The following is a 26,292-nucleotide window of genomic DNA, read 5'->3' on the forward strand; positions in this document are numbered from 1 at the left end:
TGCCCCGCGGGAAGCGCCGCCGAGGGTCCCGCCGCCCCCGCCCCACCTGCCTCCCTCCCTCCTTCCCTCGGGCCTTTGTCCTGCCGCGAGGCCGCCGCGCCCGCGATCCACGCGAGGCCCGGGATCCACGCGAGGTCGGGGATCTGCGGCCTCCTCCATCCTTTCCTCCCTCCCTGCTTCCTTCCTTCCTTCCTTCCTTCCTTCTCTCCGCGCTGCAGCCCCCGTCCCTTCCCCGCCCCGGAGCCAGCGCGAGGGGCTCGGCCCCCCCGCCCTTCCCCCGCCGTCGCGCCGGTGCCCGCAGCGGAGGCCGCGGAGCCGCCCCTGGCCTCCCCCTCCCGCCCGCGCCGCCGCCGCCGCAGCAGGTTCCCTCCCTCCTTCCTCCTCCTCCTGCTGCCCCCGGCGGCGGCGGGATCCGCGCGGTGCCCGCCGAGCGCCCGGCCCGGGCACGAGGGGAGCGGCGCGGCCGCCGCCGCCGCAGCAGCAGCAGCGCCAGGTGAGCGAGCCCCGGGGATCCCCCCAACCTCCACCCTGGCCCCGTTCCCCGCCTCGGGCCCGCGACGGGGGGCAGCGAGGCGGCGGGCGGGGACAGCGGCGGTTAAACGCTCCGCGCCGCGCTCAGGGCGGCCGGGCCTCGCGGCCTGTGCCCCGCGGCGGCAGCCGGGCCTGGGCCGCGGAGCCGCAGGGAAGCGGCGCAGGCCGCCGCGGTCGGCCACGGGGGCGGCCGGGGCAGCGCGGAGCCCCCGGTCCGCAGGGGAAGCGGCAGCCGCGGCCTTTGGATCCCCGGGCTGGGAGTTGAGGCCGGGCCGGGCGGGAGGCCCGAGGCCGAGGCGCTGCAGCCGCTGCCAGCCGGGCCATTTCCCGACGTGAATCTGCTTTTTTTTCTTTTCTCTTTTTTTTTTTTTTTAATTTATTTCCCCGCCTCCCCCTCCTCTCCGAGGGCCTCGTCCCCCGGCTCGGTGCCGCTGCGGAAGGGCAGGTAGGAGCTGTCCCCGCCCGGGGGGAAGTATATGCAGGGGGCAGCCCCGGGCAGGGCCTTTCCCCAGGCCCTGCGCGCCGATGGGGCCTGTGGGGGCGGAAGAGGCTCCGGAACTTGTCGCCCTTCCCTCCCCAGGGCCCCCCCGGGACAAATCCACCCCCCCCGGGATGGACGACCCGCCATGGGGGACCGGGGGAGGGGCAGCCCCCCCCCCCCCCCCGGCTGCTTCCACGGCTGAATCTTCCCAGCCCCACTGTCATTTTCCTCAGCACCCAGATTTCCTGTTTCGGGAGCTTGGGTAGGGTTTTGATGCAAAGAGTGGGAAAGAAAAAAATTCCCTAATAACCTCCTTGGGTCCCCCATTAGGTCTTAAACCCGCTCCTGCTTTGGGAGGCTCTGAATAAACATCCCCGGATTGATTCTGTTGGCCCCCCACAACTTGAGTGTGCAGTGCTTGGAGGAAACGGCAGGGACAAAATGGACAGTGAATAAAAGGAACAATTGTACAGCGCCCGATCTAGAGGGCACTTGCTGCCCTTCAGGAACTTTCCTCATCGCATATGCTCCTTATGTAGCGAATCTTTATCTTCTATCTCTTTTTTTCTCTCTACCTCAGTCCGGGAAATGAAACTGGAACAGACATTTCTGGAAATGATGAATTTGATTGGTGCACTTGGGAAGATGTGATTCACAGTGATAAAGAACACTGAAATTTGTCCCATTTTTTTTTTTTTTTTCCACCGTTCAGGATTTGAATTTTACATTCAGTGATTTTTAACCTGTCTGTACAACGATGCTTTACTATTATTATTTTAACATATATAAAACCTTTCAGGTAATGGCGTCCCTTGCATTGGTTTGTCACTTGCCCAGGTACATCCAGCTGTACCTGTTACACTAAAGGTATTTTACTTTGTAAAAGAAGAGGTTTAGACAASTGTTATTTTATTCTTCCAGCCCCTTTCCAAGCTTGCAAGGATCAAGGCTGCTCTCAGTGAAATGCGGAGTTTAGGAGATCTAGCATTTCAGGAATTAGCCAAAAATAAATTTTTGGTGAAGGATGATGCCTTTTTTTTTTTTYTTCTTCTTCTTCTCCTTCTTGTCATGGAACACAGATGAGAAGCTCTGAAGCTTTTAGTCATAACACACTGCTCCCATGTTTTCCTTTAAATAGAGCATCCAGTGGGAGAATGTGACATAATTGGTTTCTTGGATTAAGAGATCTTGAAATGGCTGGTAATACAGGCAGAAGATGAAACTCTCCAGCAGGGTTATAGTTTAAATACGGTAATATGTTGGCAAGGTCCTGTTATTATTGCACAGTAATTTTGTGTTTCTCTTATGAGAAAGCTCCCTGCGTATGGTTATGCAGCAGAATAGACTTTTGAGTATCATTAGTGGCACAAATATTAAATCTCTCTCCTTCCAGTGCATTGCATAATCTTAGTGTCGTTCTCCCGTAGCAGCAGAAATGATGGAAGAATTGCACAGCCTGGACCCACGAAGGCAGGAGCTGTTGGAGGCCAGGTTCACAGGAGTGGGTGTTGCAAAGGTGAGTCTAGTACCTTTGGCAACAGGCCTGACTCCTGCTCAGTGCTTCCCTTTTTTCTTTTTTTTTTTTTTTTTTCTTTTTATGTTGGTAGTTTTCCTTTGCTAGCAGAATGTGCTGTTTTGATAGTTGTGTTTTGACTGCTAATTCGCTTGAAGTACGTTTAAGAGGAATGAAAATGGGATCTCTATGAGCAGATGTTCTGCCATACAGAATATTTGGGGTGGTAACTAAGTTCTCAAAAGTTACATCTAAAAGTAGCTAATCTACAATTTCCCCACCCTCCCATCTCAAAATAAATAAATTGCTAAAAAACAAGAGACATCGCCTTTTGGAAGTGGGAATCTCTTCCCTCTCTTTAGCTTTCTCAAAGTACACATTTGAGAACAGAATTCAGCTGCCCATTGGATACAGTTTCGAGTTCATTGTGTTCAATATAACATGTAGCCAGGGTCAATATGTCCAGGAATTTGTTCATCCAGTTCTTCTGTGTGGGTACAGTGTGCTGAACTTGTGTGCTTGGTTATAGAGACCACGAAARAAAAATCTCTCTGAAAGTAAACTTTCACATACCTGGGATCCAAACCTGCTAGGAAAATCCCATCTTTGTCCTCATATGCAACTTCGTAACTGTTCAGTAGCTCCTTTCTTTGAGTAAGACCCTCAGTGATAACATTGTGTGGCTGCTTGCAATGCTGGCATTAAGCTCTTGGTTCTCCAGATGTTGTTGTTACTGTTAATTGACAGGYGCTCTGAACAGTGAAATGGTGGCAGAACTCATTTTAAACGAGGTCTAACTAGTGCTAATTCGATTTACTTTCAACAAAGATGTTGAGTTTTGGACAACATCAAGGTAGATGATAAAAGAGCATATCACTGCTGCATATTTTTCAGACAGCTTTTAGAAGTATTTCGGGAACGGACTTCATAGATGTTATATTTCTTTAAAGAAAAAAAAAAAACCCACCCAAAGTTAATTAGGCCAGACCTGAAAGATGATTTACTTCCAAATCCTACTCTTTCTTTCTGACTCTTGTTTCAGTCTGGGCTCAACCAATAAAAAGCCTTGGGAGGGGGAATGAGTAACTAAAAATGTTCAGCGCTGAGGTAGTGTAGTAAGGGTGATTAGCACTAAAAGTTCTTAAGGAATAACCACTTAAGTGAATTGCTGAAGGGTGTGATTTTTTTGTTGCTGTTTGTTTCTTTTTTTCCCTGAAGACTTTTTTTTTTAATCTTAGGGCATTTGCTAGTCTAAAAGCTTGTGCTACATAACATAGTAATGTTATTTTTTTGAGAGACATGTTCTATGTAAGACTACAACTTTTTATATACTTTCTTATCTTTTTTTTTGCCTCTTTCCCCCTGAATACATAACTTTCGCTTCTTGAACTATGTTGGTACAGGTAAAACCAAACGGTTTCTTAGAGTCAGTGAGACTTAAGAACACAGAAACTATCACTGYCTCAAAATAGTGCCAACACATTCAATACCCATGAAGAAATTCAGGAATTATTTCTTTTAAAGGAATAACTTTTGAAAGGACTTAATTATGTTCTTATCTCTCTTTGGCATAGAAAGAACATGCATTCTTTCTCTGTACAGGTGAATAATAAAAACTTGGTTTTGTTCTTAAAGCATATGTAAATAAGACAAAGCTTCATTTCTTGGAGGCTACACTTTGAGCAGAGCTCCTGTGTTAACAAGTTTTATTTTTACCTGTTGTATACAGCAAAGTGTATTACTTCTTATTAGTCAGTAAACTGTTAAAGTGCATTGCCCTTATTTCAAACAGAATATATATATGTTTTTACTTGCACACTTGCTAATTTGCAGTAGATCAGCCAATCATTTATATGAAATAGCATGACTCTACTGTGTTGCAGCAATCTTGGTTGCAGTATTAATCTCAGATACTACATTCCCTCCCAGGTTGGTGCTTCAAATTCCCTCCCTACCCCCCCAAGCCTCCGTCCGTCATGCTCCGCACTGGCATTGGTAGGTCACTGTCTTAAAGGGAATATATTGGGAAAGCTGTGATGCAGTTTATGTAATTCTACTAAGATATTTTTTTTAGCTCTCTCCACTTAAGTGTTTAAGGAAAGCTACATAAAAGAAAGTTAGTGCCATCTAGTGGGACTGGGCCTGGCACGTCCTCCTGGGATAGAAGGTATTCTGTTGCTGTTTATTGCATAAAAGGAAGAAATGTCATCTTAGATGCTCTCCTATTGGGTGGATGCAGCAGGCAGCTGTAACTCGGAGCTTCCTGACTTGCAGTGCCTCCGTGTATCACTTAGTGCATTTGCTGAAGGTTTCTCTGACGTTTATAAATACAGGGAGTATTTTGAACCTGTGTAAAAACTAATGTACTCATTTATGTCCTTAATATAACTGCAGCATTTAAACCCGCTTCCCCCTCAACGTACTTGCAGGAAGGTTTATATATGTTTCTGAAAACAAATAAGGGTGAGGTGAACAAGAATAAATGYTCAGGTTGGAAACTAGAAGAATGCTTTTAACGGTCGATGTTAAAGGATTCTGGAAGAGCCTTATAGTAGCAGTAGTAGTTGACAGAAATCCTAGACTGTCTTGGAAGCAGTTGTGTGCTGTCTTGTTTGGTATCAAGAGGCACAAGCCAATGACCGAGGTCATTTGCAATCCCAAATGCCTTGATTCTGTTGCAAGTCTGTCTGTGATGAATTTTCATTCTTAGTGGTTGGCGAATATTCTCTAGAAGCACAAAGTGAATACATGAAATCAAATTTACAAGCGAGAAATGTTTCTAGGCAACTGTTATGTGGTTCATCCAGGTCACCAGACAGCTTTGAAAAGCCAGCAGTGCTTTAGATGCCTGTTCTTGCCATATGGTCAAGTGGCACTCTTCACCAAATCCACAAAGCAAGTCCTTGAATTAACGCGTGACCATCTGACATCTTGCTTATTTAGCTGCCATTTATGTTTACTTATTAGGTGAAATCTGAGCATATTCACTYGAGGCATTATTCTGACGAGCCTTCTCAGATTTCTTCCTTGGGTCAGTAGGTACAGAAGACAAAATGTAGTTTGTGTTTCTCCTGATAACATTGTTTAGTTTTGTCTGTCCTCATCCTCTGCCTCCCTGCCTGGGTGCTGAGTTTAAGATATGAGGCTGGTTAACGCCAAAGAATTTATGCCCTTTCTAGAGACTTGTACAGGGTGAGAATGGAAATAGGTAATTGTGATGGTTGAAGCTGTGTATTTGCACACAATATGCCCCAGGCTAATGAGGGTGAGTCATAACTGCATCATGTGTATCTACTACAAGTGTACCCCAGTTTCTTTATATAGCTGAACTGAGAAGGCTCAAATATTTCCAGAGAGGCAACCTCTGACTCTAAGGATCTTGCAGATCCAGTTGCCTGTGCTAGAACTGAAGAAATATTAGTCTTGATGACACTTACGTTTTCCCTGACTCCCACTGTGAGGTATCATAAAGAATGAAATGAAAATAATCTGAGATGTCACTTATGTTGCAGGACATTTGCCTCCCAAATTGAATGTCTCATAAGAAAGAAGAGCATTTACTTGTATTACATTGTTTTTTTTTCCTAAACCTTCTAGGTCCTCTGTCACTCTGGAGTCTTTATAAATCAGTTCAATAATTGCCAGTTGTATATTCTACTCTTTCACATCTCAGTAGCAAAGTTACTAAATCGATGATCAAAATATGGGTAATACCCATGTCTTCTTTGGAGGGAAGCAGTGCTGCGCAGTCATGTCACATGCCACCAGAAGAGCTAGTTAGTAAGAATGTTTTGAAACGTACAAATTACTTCTATCAGCTACCAAAGAAAGCACTAGGACACTCCTTTATGCCAGATACTTGAAAATTATTCAGATGCTTCCTCACACAACAGTATTTATTTTAAATGTGTTGTCTGGCTACGGTAGCCCCAAAATAGTTGTTAGAGCTCAGTTCTATTTCTACAACTGAGCTGATGTTCAGGGTAGGTTGTGTGATGCTTCTGCCTGGTTTGCCATCAGTAAAGATACTATTTTATCATCCTGGGAAGAGAGCTCTGAAGTCAAAATGGAAGCTGTGTAATCCATTGAATGTAGTAGAAGTTGCCTGTTTTTGATAGAAGATTAATTTCTTGTGGCAAAAGAGTAGTAGATGCCTGCTGCTGAGTTAGCAAGAGAGTTTTGCAAAGCATGTTCTTCTAAATCCACTTTCGTGACTCTAGCTTGGCAGCCTGAATTCCTAGAGTTGACTTTCGGTGTGGTAATAAGTTTTACCCATGTCCATTAGATGATATAGAGCAGCTGAGTTTTTGATATGTGGTCTTAATGGTCAAGAACTGCATATGCTGATTAGGAGACTGCATGACAGGAACGAGTTGCKGACCAGCTTGGGGGATCACTTCTGGTAGCCAGAGAGAATAGAGAAGTGCACGTGTAAGGCAGTAGACAGATCTGAATAGGCAAGAGGTAAGGGAGGACTGACTCGCACTGATGTTTTGGGAGATCAGATGGGAGTTATCGTCAGGCTGAACTGTTTTCATTTTAGCCACTGAGCCTTGTCTGCAGCCCTTTCTGTGGCTTTTGCAAAGGGAATAACCACCCAGCTTGTGTGAGTAGATGCTGCTAAGTTCTTGCCTTTGAGTTGGAGCCTGAACAKTCCTTGCTGGTCTTGCGTCTGCTTTCATCGTGGAGGTTTTGTTGGGCATAGGTAGATCGCAGACTTGGAAGCAGCAGTTATCAAATGAATTGCAAGGAGAAAAGAATATGCCAGCTTATCTCAGGAAAGAAATTCCTTGTGGAGGCGGAAGTGTGTGCTGTTCTTGTGCCTCCACTCGGTAAAAACAGCAGAAACTATGGGCTTGTTTGAGATGACCCGCATACTTGACATTTTTTGCTGAGCCCCATCACTGTTTTTCCTGATGGGGAATACTGAGTGAGGGTGCTGCAAGTGCTCTGGAGTAGTGCAGTATTATCCCAAAGTAGTCAATGGTAGCAAAGCCAGATGCCAATGCAGCAAGTCAGGAGCAAAATTGATAAGCTCTTCCTGGAGCATGAGCTAATTGCAAGATTATTATCCCCTACTACTACTTCCCAAACAACAATCTCGGGCTGGTATTCTTTGCCATTACCTGCTTTCCCCACCGCCCCCCCCCCCCAAGATTCAGTTTCATTCTTGTAATTCCTCTTGTGTTAYAGCCACTTAAAGTGCTGTGCTAAATTAAATACTGAAATATTTATCCTTATGTCAGTGACTGAGTTAAATTTAAATGGTAAGAATGATAAAGCACAAATTAGAGTTTTTCTACATGCATACGTGCACGTAGTTGAGGAGGGGCCATCCAGATGTGTAGTTTCTCTCATACTCTTTGCTAAACCTGTTGCTATAAGCAGTTGATCTATGGCAGTATGTGTGAAACTGTGAACGCCTATGTGGATCCTCAGGAAAACTTACTGTCCTTTATATTGCGTAACTCATGAGAAGAGGTACAGCTGATTACTGGGCCATGCTCCTTAAGTCTCCTAGGTATCGCATCCTTACTGCCTTGAGTACGATGTGTTCAAGTGAACAATTTGTGCTAGGATGGTAGGAATAACTCAAAACGAGTCCTTTTTGGCTAATGTAGTTTGATGTGAATAAGGTGCTTCAACTCCTTGCCTGTAAGATGGGCCTGATACTGTAATCCTGTCTGCATTCAAGATCCTCTGGAGAATAATCAAGGGAAAGGAAAGCTCATCTTGGTGGAAACAGATCAAAACCGGTCTGCAAAGAATCAATCTTGCGTTTTTTCAGTGTCATGGCATATATGTGTGTATCTACAGCAAACTTTAGATTTATGGACCCAACACCAAGCTGCTCTTTTTGTGATTCTTAAGTTGTTAATTCCTTCTCACTCTGTCTACTACTGCCTTGAGGTGAATTTAATGGTTGTGTTAGTTTTGTTTGCAGAAGAAGCTTTAAACTAGAGCAAACAGTATGTTTACTCTTCAGGAGTCTGTGATCAGAACTGAATTGCTCTCTTGCAGCTGCAAAGAATGAGTTTGACTCCAATTTCTCTTTAGTTGTGTATTTCCAGTGTGGAATTGCTAGTGTGAGGGTTGTGGTTCTGGAAATAAACAAGGTTATGAATTTCATATTGTGCATTTTTCTAGAACTTTGCATTCTAATCCAAATCAAGTGGATTTTTAGCACTGCATATAAAGAAAGCTGTATTTCCAGAGAAATCTTAAGGTTTTTTTTTTCATTTTTTTCACTGTAGGTGGTTTCACCGCCTTATTTCAGCAGTGTGTCCTGGAATGCAGGACAATTGGGTGAAATATGGGCCTTTATTAAGCCACTGTAATATCCTTACAACTGTAGTGTTCCTGAAAAGCTCAAATGTGGCATTTTGGGAGCAGCTGTTCCTGTCATTTGCTCTCCATGTACGAAATGGAGGCAGCAGCACATATGGAAGCGACTTTCACTTTCATCTTCATCATGTCAGAGCCCCGACCTGTCTGGACGGGCCCTGTGGATGCTCCGCTACAGAGATGCTCCTGCAGCTGGGAAGGCTCCAGCGCTTGCGCGCGACGTCGCTGTCCTGAGCGCGCTGCCGGGCTTTGCGCTCGCGGAAGTGAAGGATTTTAGCACAGCTTTTGTGCGGTTTTTAAACAGGCTTTGTACCCGGGTGAAAAGCTTAACCTTCTGTTACCTCTTGCTGTCGGATCCCTTAGGTTTATTGTCAATGAGGCTTTCATATGGCTGTAGCTAAGGTTAGTGTTGACACTTCAGCTGGGTTAAGTCTTGTTGGCCAAGCAATAAAACCCTAACGTAGAAGAAATTGAACCTATAATATTTGCCAGACTTCAAAGTTAAATGTTTTGCTGCTTGAACTGTTCAGCTTTTGGTATTTTTTTTCTGCTTGAGGTGATTAGGCCTCCCTTCTTAGGAGAAACAAATTTGTTTGTTAGCACTGAAAGCAAAATCCAGGGGGTAGGAGCTGAAGCTTTACGTTGGGTAGACGGTTGCTTTGAGTTGGGCTGGTGTGGGCTGAGGGTAGCAACAAGGAGGCTGTGTCATAAGCTTAATTTGGCAGGAGTGTTTGCCTTACATGGAGAAGGGAAGGGAGAGCTGCTACCCTCTGAAGGAATCAACTTTGGGATTTTTCGGTGTTGTTTAGACTTGTTCCCACCTACCCGCCCATAAGTTTCCCATTCAAGGGCACAATGAGAAGTGGTTTAGCCTTGGGGAAAGATTGATGGGTGGGAAGTGGTTACTGCAAAAATAAGAATGCCAAAATAGAATCTTTGGGAGAAGATGCTTGCAAGTTATTAATGGAGAGGTGTTTTTATCATGTCATTCTTTCTGCTAATACATTCCATCAATAGTTGTGAATCGTGTTTTTATCTTTGTCAAATTAGTCTAGATTTCTTAAGTTAGGTCTGTGGGAGGATATTTTGTGTCAGAGCACTAGGCTAAATCGGTGAGTTTGCGTGATTCACTCTTCTTTTTTTAAAAGACAGATTTGATATGCATTTTAGAAAATAACTTATAAAAATACTTGGATGCTTAAAAATGCAGGTGTGTATCTAGTAGAGCCTGCAAAGATGCTCCTTGGGTCTTCTAGACACCTAGTTACTGTTTCTGTAGATCCATTCCAGCCTGCTCATTTGGCACTTTGCCTTGGTAGGAGCAACTGCTCTAGTGGTAGGTCAGTCATGGGTGCGTGAGCCTAGCAAGAGAGATTCTGTCTTGTGTTAACAGTAGTAGAGCTGTCACCCATAACAGTTGTCACTTTTTCATTTTCTTTGTGCTAAAATAATGCATTTAAACAAAACAAAAAAAAACAAAAAAAAAACAAAAAAAAAAAAGAAAAAGAAAATTGGTGGCACTGCCAGCACCTGGTTGCAGTAATAGCTGCCGTGCCAGATAAAAGATGCCTCTAAATTCTTAGCCCCTGGTCAAGCGGATGGTTGCCAGAAGAGCTGAACTATTAACTGTTTACCCACCAAATCAGAAGTTTTGTTCTCAAGCTATCTTAGTTCTTCATGAATGTTGCCTTTGCTTTTGGATGATATAGTTAAATATGACAGCATGTAAACTGGTACAGAAGTAGCATTGCAAAGACTGGATCAGTATATTGAGGAAGAGACCATCCAACTGGCAGCCCAGCTTCTGTCTTGCTGCAAATGAGTTCTGAAATTCAGTCCCTCATTGTATGTCTAGGTCTTTGACCTGTGCTGCTGCTCTGTGTGATAGAGCAGCACAGCTAGCTGAGAGATGGAAGGTTGGATAGGACATTTCTGCTTTGTACGGAGGTTGTTTCTAACAGTTTTTGCCTGTTTTTTATTTTTTATTTTTTTCCCACTAGGGTCCATTGAACAGTGAGTCTTCAAACCAGAGCTTGTGCAGCGTGGGCTCTCTGAGTGATAAAGAATTGGAGGTAAGCAGGCGCAATCCTTGATTGTAATTGGGTTTAAATTAGATGTGATTGAACTCACGTGGTATAGAAGGAATTCTTTGAGAATGGGTGGCAGTCATCTTTGGTTGGGGCGCAAAGAATCCAGTTTTGATCTAACTCCTGCAGCCTTCCAAGCATGTTGTGAGACCTTTCTTCCTGAAACTTCCTGCTGTAACAGATGGATATCACYCAAGCCCCAAAACATAGCATTGATAAATCTCACTTTCTGAAAATGCTTTCTGGTACACTGCAATTTATTTGCTGATTTTGGATACAGTTTTGGCCAGATAAAAAGCCAGAGAACCTTAATGGAAGTATTTGCCTTACCTATCAAATATATGAATTTGCAGAATCTGTACAGAGCTGGGCATTCTCATGAATTGCTTTGTGGAAGTGTGGGGAGGTGAAAATTGATGCTTTGACTGTGTTTAATCCCCCATCCTGAGGATGAACTGTTGGAAAACACTTACTAAATCAGTAAAATGAATTGCAAAGTTAAGTTTTGTTTTAAAATTCTCTGCTAGTAAAGTAACATGTCAAACTTCAGTGCTTTTTCTTATGAGTGTAAAGAACTTTCTGCTAGTGATCAGGTAAGTTTGGGATCATATTTCCCTGTAATGCAATGGCAGGACTGATACAAGATGTCTGGTGGAATACAGTTTCTAAAAAACATGATATTTTAAACGCTATACAATAAGTGTTGCTGGTAGTGGAAGACTGAGTACTAAATCATAATTTTTGATCGGCTCCTGTAAAGCGATTTAAATCAAGCTGATATAGTTAAATCCACTTTTTTTTTTTTTTTTTTCACTCAGTGGCAGAGATCTTGTGTAAATTTTTTGTTGTGCAAGTATGTGAATAGACTGAGTCTCATTAAAATGCTTGCAATTCCATTGAGGCCGTTACGAAGCCAGCGGTGTTGCTGTCACTCCAATGTTGTTGGCGGGTTGTTTTTTAATACGGATTGGGAAGACTATTTCATTGACCTTGGCACATGCAGGAGCTGGTACCAATCACTCTCTAGATACTTAGGGAGTCTCTTCATTCTGGAAAATACTTTGCAGCCACAGTAGCTGCCTTTGTCTTAATGTTCCTCTCCATCCTTTTACCAAAATAATATGAATAACTGCCCAACTGGTGACACGGACCTGTAGGCAGCCAGCATCTCCTGGCAACACAGCCAAGTCTGGAGCTTGGGCTGGGAAAGCTTTATCCCTTCTATCCTATTAAAGGAGGTAGACTGATTCCTGTGCTTACTGAGTGCTAGTCCTTTGGCAGAGGTCTTTGAACGGGGGACTTTGGACTTTGATTGCCAAAGAGCATGAAACTTAGGCTTACCACAGACTTTCTGGCCATGGCCTTCCCTCCCCCAGTGTTGTGTTTTGCACGCTGTGGTTTTCTTCCTGCCCCGGGCCACTGTTTAGTGGTGACTAAAATGAGTGTAAAGCGTATAGCTTGGAAACTGCTGAGGCCCTTTGGGATAAAAGACGTTTAAAAGCGATGGTGGTGATGGAAATGACAAGATACCTTTCCTTCCAGCAACCTCAGGAACCATTTCTGTTGCAGCGCTTCCTAATGTTCGCAGCAGGCTGGGCCGCGTAAGCGACCCTGGTGTCAGGGGTAGTGCCATGCAGGGGCCTAGTACATCTAGGAGACGTTGGTCTCTTGCCTGACCTCTGCATTGTGCCTGGACATATAAATATATTGCTGACTGGTGCTGAGCTATCCCTCTGATTGCTGGCTGGTTGCAGAAGCAGCAGATGCAACAAGCCCTTGACTTTCTTGAGAGCAGATGAAAAGCAGACTCAAGTCCAAATGGGTAACTCAATCTGTAGCTCTTTTCTGGCTGCCATCTTTCCCAGAAATCTTGACCCTTGCTCTGCATAAGGCTGTGGATGGGCACCAGCAGACAGCATAGTTCTTGAGCAGATGCATCCAAATTTACAATCCACTAGCATCACGGTCCGCCAGGACAATTCGTCTTGCCTGCACCTCTGCTCTTCCTTCACAGCTAGTTCTTACAGGCACCTGCAAGGGCATCAGAACCATCTAAACCCATCTTTAAATTTGAATGTCTTCRCTCAAACATGAAACAGTTCTGCAGTCATTTGGGTCTCTACTCAGCCTCTTTACTGCTTTTGTACCAGCAATGTGATCATCCTGAAACAGTCCATGCAGGTTTTGTAAGTGCTTGCGCTTGTCCTTGCACCCATGTGAGGTAACTGGGTTAGAGGGGCTGACTTACAAGTGGAATGGGAAAAAAATAATCTCATTGCTAACCTTGTTCTCTCCTTTCTGCAATGTGTGTATCTGAAGGTAGAAGCTATCTGAGAGCTATTGTTTCTTTAAGTACCAGCAGTAGAAACAAACACACCAGAGAAATGAAATGGCCCCTGGGGAAGTGAAGTTGATTATTGTATTTTGGTATTTTCTTTAAATCTTGGAATAACTGCAGAAATGTTAATTTTGAAGTATTGTTTAACAGACTCCTGAGAAAAAACAGAATGACCAGCGGAATAGAAAAAGGAAAGCAGATGCATATGAAACCAGTCAAGGTAATCCCTTCTCCTGACCCCGCTGCAGGATCTCCAAACGGTCGGTAATTTGTACGCGTTTTGCACAGTCAGTGTCCTAGGAAACTAATAGCCCTTCTCAAGGGTGTATCAGGCAGCCTGTTACTAACTACTCCACGATGGTGTAGTTCTCTCTGGGAGCCTTGTTATCCTCTTTGGCAGGAAAACACTTGTCTTCAGCTTATTTGCACAAACTGTTGCGTTTTTGTGGGACAGACTGCCCGAAAGCTTAATGTGGCTTCTCTGAAGTGTTGTTTTGGTCCCATGTCACTAGATAGACAGCAGCCAGGCTTCAAAATACAGGCTGTACTGTCTCTTTCTTGCTTTTTGAGACTTACGTCTTCCTTCTTAGAGTGGGTTCTCGCCATTACAGATAGCTAGAGAACAAACTGTACTTAAGCATAAAGCAGGCACTGCTGTCTTAAAGTGCTAAGAAAAAACTCTTAGTATTTTAGTCCAAATTCAGGTTCTCTAGTAAATGGGTGTAGAAACAGATTTCTGATTTTTTTTTTTTTATTCTTCCACAAGAAAGCAATGAGGACTGTGTTGACAGGATTGCTTTTACAACAATAATAAGGGGAAAAAGCTAAGTTTTAATGAGGTACTATTAAGCCACTGCTAATCTTCTTCTGTGCAGTAATTTATGTGAAGGCAAATGAGTAAAAGTACCCTTTGCTCTGTCTTTATCTTGAAGGAAATTTTGGAGAACCTGTGCAATACTCTATGACACTAGGTGTTTTTAAGTACTTTCGTGACTATAAATATTGTTTGATTGGAACTGAGTTACTTTAAGCTTTCAACTGTACAGCCACTAAATTGCAGCATGAGGTCCCACCTTGGGGCAGTTTTCTGTTGGGCAGAAACTTTTGTTACAGTAGATGTCACATCTTTATGTGCAGAAAGGRGTGTCAAAGTAAAGGAGGAATGGCATAATTTCTGCATTTAGAAATACAATGTTTTCCCCTTTGTTTTTCCCTTTTAGGAAAAGGCACTCCTAGAGGACATAAAATTAGTGATTATTTTGAGGTAAGCATCTTTAACGTTTTCTGGAAAATCTCTTTGAATCCACATACGCAACATCTTTCTGCAGATGGAATCATGTCATGTTAAATAACAGCTTCGAGCCAGCAATTGACTGTGTTAAACTTTATATCCAAATTTGAATAGGTAGAGAATCTGGGATTTTTGGAAGTTGATTTTGAAGTCAACTTTTCTTATAACAGTTGACACAATTGAGTTGATAAACATTTTTTATGAGAGAGTGCCCATATAAGAGTGGATTTTAGGTTGATTTCCTTTAGAACCTGGATCTCTGATGGGGTTATTGAAGCTCTTTTCTTGTGCAGACATGTTATAATAAAGATCCAATGCTGCAAAGGAATCTACCTGCAATGGACAAACTAAATATCAATATTCTTTTTAGTGAATAACCTAGCAGTTATTCACTAAAAAGGTGGGTATCTTGTCTTTGTCAGTGACTGGTATGGATGCATTAATAGAAATTGTACACCTTCTAGTCTGTGCACATTTAAATATATCTGCACATAGCAAATGCAAATGGACTTGCTAATTCCGGACAGGTAGTAATTAGTTTATCTCCAGGCATGTGGATTTATATTTTTTGGTCTTAAAATGAAAAATGCACAAATTCTAAAGTATGTGTTTCTGGTGTCGTGACAATTGCTTCTCTGTGCCTTTTTGCGTGTGTATCATTTTAAAGCAATGTGGTTAGGTTTTTCCTCATGCATTTGCTTCAGATCACTTAAATGGGTCCCTGGGGCTTTAGGGATTGTTAGACTTTAAGATAAATGTGTTCTTTCTCTCTTTGATTTGCTCAAATGGAGTATTTCTGTGGAGTTACTGATGACCAAATATTTTTCCTTTGGCCAGTTTGCTGGGGGAAGTGGCCCAGGAACCAGTCCCGGCAGAAGCGTGCCGCCTGTCGCCAGATCTTCACCACAGCATTCCTTATCCAACCCCTTACCGGTGAGTAGTTTCCCTCGGGACAGTGCATGGCATTGATGAGCCTGGTAATTGTGATTCAGACAGGTAAGAAAAGATTCTGAACAGGAAAGTTAGTTCTCTTGCTGAGTGATTTGACTTCTTCCCTGTTCAGTCCCTGTACTTTTTACGTGGAAATTCTTTAAATGTGATAAGGGATTGTGGCAGCAACATTGACATGCAGGACCCTGTACCAGTTATTAGTCCCATAGTAAATGATCTTGCATGCTTTAAGCACCAATACTTGTGTTAAGATTGTGGTTAGTTATGTAGCTGCTCCTAATTAAGCAGAACTAATATATTTGCTGTTTGGTTATTTTGTATGCCACAGTAACTCTTGAGGTTTTTCCTTGGATTTGGACAGGATTAGATGTTTTTATAGCAGTAGTGTGATGATGCATCGATCTGGATTGGGTCCTTTGGGACTACCAAAAAGCATAGATATATTGGGAAGTTCTCTTCCTTCATGCCTGTATGTATGTGACTTGTGAGAACTATTAGCAAAAGCATACAAAGAGACATATGTATGTGCACATTGGCTGCTGTTTCTCTTTTTTGTTGTATCAATTCAAATTTGTTATATCAATTCAAATTTGCTATCTCAGCATTTCTGCAAGATCTGAATGTGAAYAAATAACCTGTGTTTTTAAACCATTTTAGCACAAAGCAGTGAAAGACATTTCTTTAAGCTAGTTAAGCCGAGTTTTAAAGTCTCTGGTGCTTGATCTCTAGTTTTCGACATTACCTGGGTACCTCTTTAAAATTGGTCAGTGTTTGTTGAGTGTGACAGGAGTGTAGAGCATTACAGGAAAGGTTAGTATCCCAAAACCAATGCCAAGTCTTTACAGATTCCATTACTCTAAAGAGATCTTTGCACAATTCCTGAATGTGAACTGAACTAAATCCTGGCGCTGGATGCTCTGATCAGAGTCCATCATTGAACTAGATTTTTGGAAGCTTAACAGGGCTTTAATGGAGCGCCTCAGGTATGCCCGTAGATATTTTTGATGTTTGTAAAAATTAAAATATATCTAGTTAATTCAGTGGCCCTTCGCCTGTCTTACATTAGCTCACTAATTTTCCTCAAGGAGAAGTTTAATGGAAAAGAACATCCCTGAGCATTGCAAATGAGCAATGTGTTAGGGATAGTTCTGTATTTCAGTAGATGACACTTCCTTCCAATATTCGTAATGGGACAGTGGTAGATTCTCAGTTTGCTGCTTGTGCATTTCTGTGAATTGAGTAGATAGAAATTTGAGCAGAACGTGCCTTTGAGCAGAACAGAGTCAAAACTGATGCTGGAGCTAGTTTCACATGGGTCAGTTAGTTTCTTTCCTTATAGAGAGATTTTTTCTTACCCTTTTTTCTGTCCTTTACTCTTGAAGCTCAAATTTTTACCTTTTGCATGTTCTTAGTGGGAACTTTGTGCATTCACATGCTCAATCCTCTTCTTACAAACTGAATATCAACAGTTTGAGATAAGTGCCCTTCCCTCTGCCACCCCCCCCCCCCCAAAAAAAAAAAGAGATAAATATTTTTATAGAAATTACGGAGATTAGCATGGTCTAGGAAGACAGCAAAGTGTTAAAATGTCTGTAACAAAAGTAGCCCTTCTGCAAAGCTGTGGGGCAGTTTGTGCTGTGCTTCCTGCAGCCAAAACGTGCTGCAGAATCAGAACGTGTTCAGGACCTTACTTCCAGTCTTCAAATCCCTTGACTAATTTGAATGCTTTGCTCCTCTGAGCAGAAGAGAAGCAGCAGAGCCCTTCAGGTTCTCGCCAGTTCACTGTCATACACGAACATTCTGTTGGGGAAGAAAGTTCCCAGTATAACAGTGGGAAAATGAGTTTATGCCGCAGTGAAGCAGCTGGACCTTTTAGTTGCAATGCACCTCTTAAAGATCTGGGGAAGGTATTTATCTTGCAGGAAAGTATTTATCTCGCGGGTCCCTGCTTTTATGACAACAATAAGGTTACCTTGATGTTTGGGCCCTAGACGTGGCTAGGCTGCTACCAATGAGGAATTGTGGTTGGATTTACTTTGTCAAGTAACAAAAACCTATTGTGACGTTGGCTGTTTTAAGATCAATCCTTAAAAAACATCAAATATTTTAACTTTGAATGTATAGAACAGAGTCACGATCTACTGAGAATTTTGCATTTCCAGCTTGTTGTGCCTCACTGGCTCCAAAACACATAGTTGCAAAGGAAAGGCACACGCAAGAAATTCTGTCCTGTGTATTCCCCTGCTACTGTTATTTCTTACTACTGTTAACTTCATCTCCTTTTCAATATCTGCCATTGAAATGATCCCTGCAGGAGTCCTGTTTGAGTTATCAGATCCTAATCACGCTGCCTGCCCATTCCTGAGCTTCTACTTCACTGACAACAGTTTTGGCAGAGCCAGAGAATCGCTTGGAGGGGGGAAAAATTCATTGTATTTTTTTTGACTATGTTACAGCGGCGAGTGGAGCAGCCGCTGTATGGGGTAGATGGCACCACAGCAAAGGAACCGCAGGAGGAACACTCTGCTCTGCCAACGCTGATGTCGGTGATGCTGGCGAAACAGCGACTAGAGAATGAGCAGCTGGCGCAGAGGGGAGGTGGCCTCTGTTTTACTTTTGTCTCGGTGAGCAGCTCAAAAGATTTGAATCCCAGGGGAAGTGTCTAGCTAAGGGATGGGACAGTGGTTCAAGTGCAGCCTGGTTTATTGATGATTGAGTCTACCATCTTATGGTAAGTTCGTCTTCCTTGGGAGGCATTCTAGGCCCCAGGCTTTGCCTGCTTAACGTGATGTGTGGTTTAACTGTTCAAAATGTGTACATCAAAGTAGTGGCATCTGAGAGGCTAAACTGCTAGAAGCAGAAGAACAAATGAATAGAGTATGGTCYTGCTTTGAGAACTGTTTGCTTTGACTTAGTTTAATATGAGCTGACATGAATTATATTAGATTTTTTTAAATCTTTGTCTTTTAGCAGATTGGGCCAGACTTCTTGAAAGATACTGACTCTCTTGTGTTTTAATGAACTAAATCTCTTTATGCATTCTTAAATCTTAACGTAAAAGCACTGTGCCAAGGCCAGACTGCACCTCCCATGTAAGATAAATGTATCTACATGGATGCTTACAGTCATGGAGCATATAACAATACATTAACTTTCTTTTGCAGGCCCAGCAAGGCAGCCCATCTTCTACAGGATCAGGGAACACTGAGCATTCCTGCACTTCCCAAAAACAGATTTCCATCCAGCACAAACAGTCACAGGTATAACTTGCTGGATGATATAACCCTGGAATGTGAGATAGAGGTTCAATCTAGCCTGTCTTCCACACCACAGGGTGCCACTTGTAGTAGACATAATGTTTCCAGTGAAAAGAACAGCAATTGGAATTCAATCTGTAACTCTGCTAGTCAAAGTGAATGGCTCTGAACTTTGTTCTTTATGTTGTAAAGGATATTTTTCTGTTGCTGCTGTTGCAGCTAGCTTAGCCTTTTACTGCGGCTTTTCTGKCAGCAGCATAAGCAGTTCTTTGACTGCATGAGAATATCCTCACGAAAGGAATACCTTGGATAGCTCTACCCATTGCCCTTGGGTTGTATCCCGAATGTTCTTCCTCTCCTTCTAGTTGAAGACACGAATGGAAGTGGTTATAATGATCACTTAGGTGTCCTTTCAAGTGCTGGATCATGGGTGTGTTCACGCAGCCTGCAGTACAAATATCCATAGTCTGAGCTGGAGTCAAGAGGCTCTTTTGACACTATCGTCATCTTTTTGATGTCCTTTAATCTGTTACCAGTAGTCCTGTGACTTTTATGGCAAGATATACTTTCAGCTGTGTCKTCTTCATCTGTTTTTATAAAGGCATTTGGCTTCATCTGCAATGCAGTTTGCTCATTTCTTCTCCAAGCCCGCTTTTAATCTTCTTTGGATCTTTTTCATCCCCARTTTCTCTGTGACTGACCTTGTCAGTTCTGTGTCAGTCATTTTCTCACATCAGTCTGTGTCAGAGGCAATTTTGTGGGTGGGCAAAGTTCATTCTGCTTTTCCCCAGCAGGTGGTACAAGTTCTTTGCACATGAAGAATTGCAATTGTACCTTGGGGGACATCACCAGATAAACTCTGGGCCTGGTCATCGCACTAGGGCCTGTTGTCTGTCTTGTTCAGGCTGTCTGTTGAAGATTCCTATTTCTTGCTAGTACATGGAGAAATCTTGTGTTAGAAGGGTAGTGTGACTCAAGAACCTCCAGGAATACCTTTGAGAATTTTCTCAGTGCTGTTCCAACACCGCTGTTCTATAACAGTGATGCCAGTTGGGTGAGCAAGGGGGTCTCCTCCTTGTAACATGCCCATAGGGTTTGCATTGGAAAGCTTGACCTGCTATCTTAGCTTTCTGCCACCAATCAGCTTTGTGATACTCCAGAGGACTAGAGGCTTTATTCCCTTCCTAACCTAGTTGGGGTTCATAGGGGAAAAGAAATATCTTCAGTCATTCCCAGCTTGAATCACCTTTGACAATGCCAAAAGCAAGTCAGCGCAAGTGTGATGTCCGTAGCATTTTCAGATAGTGCTAATGCCCTCTAAGTGCTCTGAGGCAAGGTGAGTCATGATGAAATCTCCTCGAATGCAGCAGCGCGATCCCGCAGCACGACTTCATCTTGCAGAGTGCAAGCATGTTTATGCATTTGATAAATGGACCTAATGGTCACTTGCTAAAGAATCCTCCTGCTGCTTGGCTGAGTGCACACAGCCTAGATTTTCAACAGACAGCCTTTTCTCTTGCCTTCAGTGACAAGAGTTTTGTCACAAACTTCCTCTGTAGGCTGCCAGGAAGCATAAACCAAATGATGGCACAAGGGAGGTGACCTTCCCAGGCCTCCTCTTTGTCTTTTGGATTTGTGGCTTGTCTTGCTTGATGCGCAATGTTAATAGGGATTCCTTGGGATATTTCTTGTACTGGGAGTGCATAGAGTAGTACCAGAGTCTAATTTGCCAATTTTTTCCTGTTATTTCATGGTATTAATTCCAGAATGGAATTTGGAGGACTTAGATAACTCTGGAATTAAGTCTCTGCTCAGAACCAGCATCTTTTTTTACAGAACAAGGACAAATGCTTGCTAGCCCTAAATAAGAAATCTGTATATGTAACTGGGGAGTGATTCCCTAGTGATGACTTTATTTTTCAGATGATATTATCAAGAACACCCTAATGTCTTCCCCTGGTTTCTTCTACCATTAATTGGAATCCTGAGTTTGAAATATTTTTATAAGGGGTGGTATGCATGTCTTCTGATTGGGGTTCCCCTTAGATCTAACTATTCAGAGTAGAAAGAACTAAAGACTGATGTACTTAACTACGTGAAATGCAAGCTATTTTTTCTTACATGTATCTTATGGCAATTTTTATCTGCAGTCTGACCTCACAATGGAAAAAATATCTGCACTAGAAAACAGTAAGAATTCTGACTTGGAGAAGAAGGAGGGGAGGATAGATGACTTATTAAGAGTGAGTATTTAAAATGGGACAGCTCTTCTAAAACATGCTATTTAAAGCTACCTAGAATGTTTGTGACAGCTAGGCTGTAGAGAAGGATTTTTTTTTTATCCTATAACACTTGCAGAATGGACATTCACAAAGTGAAACAAATCTAGTCAAGTCGTGTAAGTAAGAGAGTTGTTTGAGTTGTAGACTAACTACAGTGGGTGGATAGTTACCCTGCCTGGGCCTGCTGGAATCCTTGAGATTCACACGAGTCACACTAATGACTGTGGGGTGGTAGAGTGTAGTCTCAGTGCTGTAGCTAAGCACCAGCTCAGATGTTTGTGTTCCTCAGCATTGGGGATGGCCTTTCTTTGATCTCTTGCACTAGCTAACCTGTTTCCTATGAGAAACATTTGCCTCTACTACATAGTAGGGAGATGCATCTGTCTTTCTTTTAATAATGTGTTTCTCAGGTGTGTTCTCAACTGCTCATTTATGAGAGCCGCTGAAATGTATGGAGATGATAGGGACATCTTTTGGCTAAATCTAAAGAATAAGCTTTCTCTAATCTGTTACTATTCTTCAGTAAAAACTGAATACCATGGTGATCTTCAAAACAGCACCTGTTACCAGGAGCAATGTCTATCATCAGGGCTGATGGACAATGCCTCTAATAAGAATTTCACTGAAAGTGCAAAGGAAGTCCTGTGCACCTTTCCCCTACCAGCTAGTTGTGACTGGAAAGGGGAGGAGACTCTAGGGCTTATTAAGCTTTTGGGGGATTTGGTAGATGTGGCAAGGTCATAACTGTTGAGAAAAAAACATTGTCCATGTGCTTAGTTTCTATGTCCTCTAGTTCCTCATCTGTAAAAAGAAGTGACAGCACTTTGCTGTTTTGGAGCAGTATTGAGGCTTGCATAGGCTAAAGATTGAAGAGATTGGCTTGGAAGTATTGATAAGAAGATCCTAGTGTGTTGCCTTATCCTGCCAGTTTGCTTTTTTTCCTAATCAGATGCCAACGGTTAGCTGGAGAAATATCTTCCTGCACAATGTGTGGTTTGGCTCTCTTGTGGCTTAAAGTGGAGGACTCATCCTTTCTGTTTCCTTCTAGGCCAACTGTGATTTGAGACGGCAGATTGATGAACAACAGAAGATGCTGGAGAAGTACAAAGAGCGGTTGAACAGATGTGTAACGATGAGCAAGAAGCTTCTAATAGAAAAGGTGATCAGGAGGCTTTCCACAACTCTTCAAACTTTTCCTTCTTTTGAAGTGCAAAGTGGTGATTGTTGCTTTGTCTAGCAACTCTGAGCAACCCCTTTAAGGCTCTGGGAAAGTGCTATGCTGCTGTTTACCAGCTTCCAGCCTGCTGCAGTGTGGAAAGATTTCCTGATGATTAAACAGTGTGGGGGTTTCATTGCTCCTTCACCTGTTGGCCAATTGCATCTATTGTTTATGGGCACTGGATGGGCAGAAAATAGCAGGGTGCTGGCCAGTACGCAGTGTCTGTTTGACTTACTTTTGCTGCAGAGCTGACTGTTCTCTAAGTGGAGCTCCCCTTTCTGTGAGGATTTGTAACTCGGAGCTAAGTATTGTGTAGACTTGATGTTCAGACAAGCAGTTTATAACTCCAGTGAGGAGCTTTGCTGGTTCATCTTTAATCCTGACTGACTGAAGTTTTGCTGTTCTCATCTCAGGCCTTTGAAATTTCCTTTCACTTACAGGAAATACTGTGTCAGGCACCACCACTATTTTTTATGTGTGTTGTTGACCTAATTGAGATTGTATTATGTCTGGAAGTGGAGCTTGTCTGGAACTGAGCTGGCTGGTCACTGTATCTTAATCTAAAAGTTGATCCAAACTTCATTTTCTTCCCTGATTTCCTGTGTGAGTGAATAACGGCCTGATCAGAGCCCAATCTGGAGTCTAGCTAACCTGTTGATATGAAGTGACAGCTTTAATTCAACTGCTAGACTGAATTCAAGTCGTGATAGGATGAGTGAGCTTCGTCAACAGTAATGGGAAGGAGAGGGGCCCTGAAATGTCACAGAAAAGGAGCTGTGAAACGCCATCAGTGATGTGATCAATGACTATTTTTCCACTGGGCTTCAGATCGGCAGTACTAGAACAACGAATAGTGATAAGAGTTGGTAGTAATTTAAAACATGGCAGAGTTCTCGGCTGCTAGTTCATGGCTTATATTTTAACGTGTTTTGTTTTCAGTCGAAACAGGAGAAGATGGCATGCAGAGATAAGAGCATGCAGGACCGACTGAGGCTGGGGCACTTCACTACAGTGCGGCACGGCGCGTCTTTCACTGAGCAGTGGACGGATGGTTATGCTTTCCAGAACCTCATCAAGTGAGGATGAAAGGAGTTATTTTTATCTTCAGAGACAGAAAAAGAAAAACTAAGTACTTGTGTGTGGTGCCTTGCATGTCAAAACRTGAGAACGGTGTGGCTGATGTATGAAAGGATCCGTGAGGAAGTCAGCAAGTGGCAGGTTCTAGCAATGGGAATCTTTTAGTGCCAGTGAGAAATCTAATTCTGTTTAGAGCTCCAGTGACCTGAAACTGGAATCAAATAGTCTCAGTTGGCTTCTGGGTTGGAAAAGAGTAAACTTTGCTAAAAGAGCAAAGAAGGCTGTTTAACTTTTTTTTTTTTCTTTTAAAAAAGAAACAAAAAATGGGAGGGAGGCAAGATACTAAGTAGAAAAGCTTAAAACAGGGAAAACCAACAAATAAAAAAACCCACAGTTTGATGTTTTTGCCTTCTGGCACCAGTTATGAAAGGGGCTGCAGATACCAGGAAATGAAGACCAGAAACCCCTTTATTCAGGGTGTTAATGGAAGCATCCAGTGAATTCCTAGCTGGCCTAGACCTTTAAAGCAGCACTCTGCAAATTAATTGCATGCTTGAGCTATGTATGATCCCTTTCAATCAGCTCACTTCACTGTAGTCTGATAGGGAGTTGCAGCTCCTGTTAAGTACAGATTAAGGATTTTATATGGTTTTTTTTCCCTTAGCTTGTGCCATAAGAGATGGTAAAATATATCTGGAATCTTTTAGCTGCAATATGAGTCCCTTTTAAAAAGCGAATTGTGTAAATTCTTAAGCCATTTACAGAAAAATCTCTATTCCTATCGCTGTAAAATAACCAGACAATTTTAAAATCTTCTTCCTTGGAGAGACTGTTTTCTTAGTGAAATTTGGAGTGGTATTAGTTATATTTTAGAGAACTAAGGATAGTTTATCCATAGCTGTGAAGCAGAAGAATCCTCTCTCAGACAGTGCTGGACTTCAGGAGTGGTTTTAACAGGAAAGTCTCAGATTCAGAACAGAGCCTTGTAGGAAAGAGTTTGTGGAAAGTTAGAGACTTACCACAGATGCCTGGGTTTTCCTGAGGTTAGAAGCTCCTTGTTTTGGGGTTATCCTCTTCATGAATAAAACCTTTCACTCACTGAAAGGTTTCTGTGGGTCAGGAAAAGAATCTTCTTTTATGTAAATGCTTTTAAAAACTCTTGGTCATAATGTCTGGTGTCTACTCCCTTTTYTGTACAAAAACATTTAACTTACAAGTACAACTGATTTGAAATTCATTGTGTTAAGAGCAGATGCTGAAAACAACTGGGAATACCTCATTAATTCTGTGCTTCATGTCTTTTCTGCCCTCTTCTTTGTAGGCAACAGGAAAGGATAAATTCCCAACGGGAAGAAATAGAAAGGCAACGAAAAATGTTAGCGAAACGGAAGCCACCTGCAATGGGACAGACACCCCCAGCAAGCAATGAGCAGAAGCAGCGCAAGAACAAGACCAATGGAGCAGAAAATGAAACGTACGTTGTGTGGCCGCCTTGGTGCACTGCAAAGCTTTAGACTTTGAAAGACAAAATATCTGCTGGAAAATGGAATCCTGCCCTTGCCTCTAGGCTTCGTTCCATGCACAAATGAATATTGTGGAATTAGCCTGATGTTCAGGAACATCTGGCTGCAGTTCTAAGTAGTTTGTACTGGAGTAAAACAGGGATTATTGAGTCCAAACATTGTATGAGCTTAACCTTTTTTTGAATGCAGTACCTCTTCCAGTGTAGAAGGAGAAGTAATTTTTCCCTAGAACAGTTTCAGTATATTATGGGCTTCCCTTTTGTTTGAAAGGTGATTTAACACTGATTTGAAAGAGAGGATATTCCTAAATGGGGAAGATCAAGCTCCAAGCCTGTTCTCTGCTCCATTCAAGGCACCCTGTTTTTGCAGTGGTGTTTCTACCCAGCAGGAAGATGCTGTGGCTGCAAGTGGCTCATGCTGTAGATGTGGTTGCGCAGGCTTGGTGTGACTAGCAATCCTTGTACATATCTGTGGTATCCAGCAGGCTTCTCACTGCCAGCCTGCCTTGCCATTATTTCTTAGCTTTGGCAAGGTTTGCTAGAAGGCCTTTTGGTGCTACCTGATCCTTTTCCTCCATATCTTCCACTATTTTGTCATTCTTCACTGTTATATCTCAGGGTTTTGTCTTTGCGGTTTAGAATAGCTTCTTGGGGTATTTTATTTAAAAACTGTTTAACAGTGCATGGATTTGGTTCATGGGGAGTGTTTCAGCTTTTGCAAGCACTATTCTTGCATGGCAGCTGAAGCACTATGCTAAATGAATATTTGCTAAGTCATTAGTTATCCCATAAATGAGTTTGCTGGGCGGCACTTCAGATGCAAAATCTTTCTGACTTTGGAGAGTGTGTTTTGTGGTGGAGTACTTACAGATGCTCTTTTTTTAGGGAAGCTGAACGCAAGTGTCTCARTTGAATGAGAAGTTAACAGCTAAATCCCTTGGTTTCTTTTGGTTCATCTTAGTATGGCTGCTTTGGGTCTGAAAAGGATAGGAGGATCCCATGGTACAAACTTAAACATAGCCTCCTTAGCAAATACTCTCCTGAAAATGGCATCCGCCTTGTGTATGAGACCAAGATGATTTCTTTCAAGAGTATTAGCCTGCTGTGACTTTCTGATGCTTATCAGTGTGACTTGGGCAATGTTAGAGCCAACCCCAGTAAACACAGTGTATTTCAAGCATTGCTTAAGTTAAACAGGGCAATGTTTGTCTTACAGCATCCTTGATTTTTCTTTTTTTTTCCTTCAATGTTAACTGCAAATAYGCAGCTATTCTGGGCCCCATTAGCCCAGCAGTACTCATTCCATCTCTTGTTTAATGATTAGGTTGTCGGTGTTTAGCCCTCTATTTCTCTGGTGTGCAAGGTCACACAGAAGCTTGTTGCTGGCTCATTCGGTCG

At 42.7% G+C, this 26,292-nt stretch overlaps 1 protein-coding gene across 1 annotated transcript in view; it reads left to right on the plus strand.

Moving 5' to 3' along the window:
• The first annotated feature begins 475 nt into the window (after window positions 1-475).
• The window catches only part of TLK2 (tousled like kinase 2), a 37,957-nt gene continuing 12,140 nt past the window's right edge, over window positions 476-26,292 (plus strand). Inside the window, exons 1-12 of the mRNA XM_026054469.1 lie at window positions 476-493; window positions 2,440-2,528; window positions 10,871-10,942; window positions 13,446-13,515; window positions 14,516-14,559; window positions 15,424-15,519; window positions 17,994-18,161; window positions 18,702-18,797; window positions 20,945-21,037; window positions 22,125-22,235; window positions 23,235-23,371; window positions 24,694-24,846. Coding sequence (XP_025910254.1) covers window positions 2,448-2,528; window positions 10,871-10,942; window positions 13,446-13,515; window positions 14,516-14,559; window positions 15,424-15,519; window positions 17,994-18,161; window positions 18,702-18,797; window positions 20,945-21,037; window positions 22,125-22,235; window positions 23,235-23,371; window positions 24,694-24,846 — 1,121 coding nt within the window. The 5' untranslated portion in view covers window positions 476-493; window positions 2,440-2,447. The remainder of the gene's footprint in view (window positions 494-2,439; window positions 2,529-10,870; window positions 10,943-13,445; window positions 13,516-14,515; window positions 14,560-15,423; window positions 15,520-17,993; window positions 18,162-18,701; window positions 18,798-20,944; window positions 21,038-22,124; window positions 22,236-23,234; window positions 23,372-24,693; window positions 24,847-26,292) is intronic.

The sequence above is a fragment of the Nothoprocta perdicaria genome, unplaced genomic scaffold (genome assembly GCF_003342845.1).
Source record: "Nothoprocta perdicaria isolate Ctin4 unplaced genomic scaffold, notPer1 scaffold_121, whole genome shotgun sequence".
NCBI classification, from domain to species: domain Eukaryota; kingdom Metazoa; phylum Chordata; class Aves; order Tinamiformes; family Tinamidae; genus Nothoprocta; species Nothoprocta perdicaria.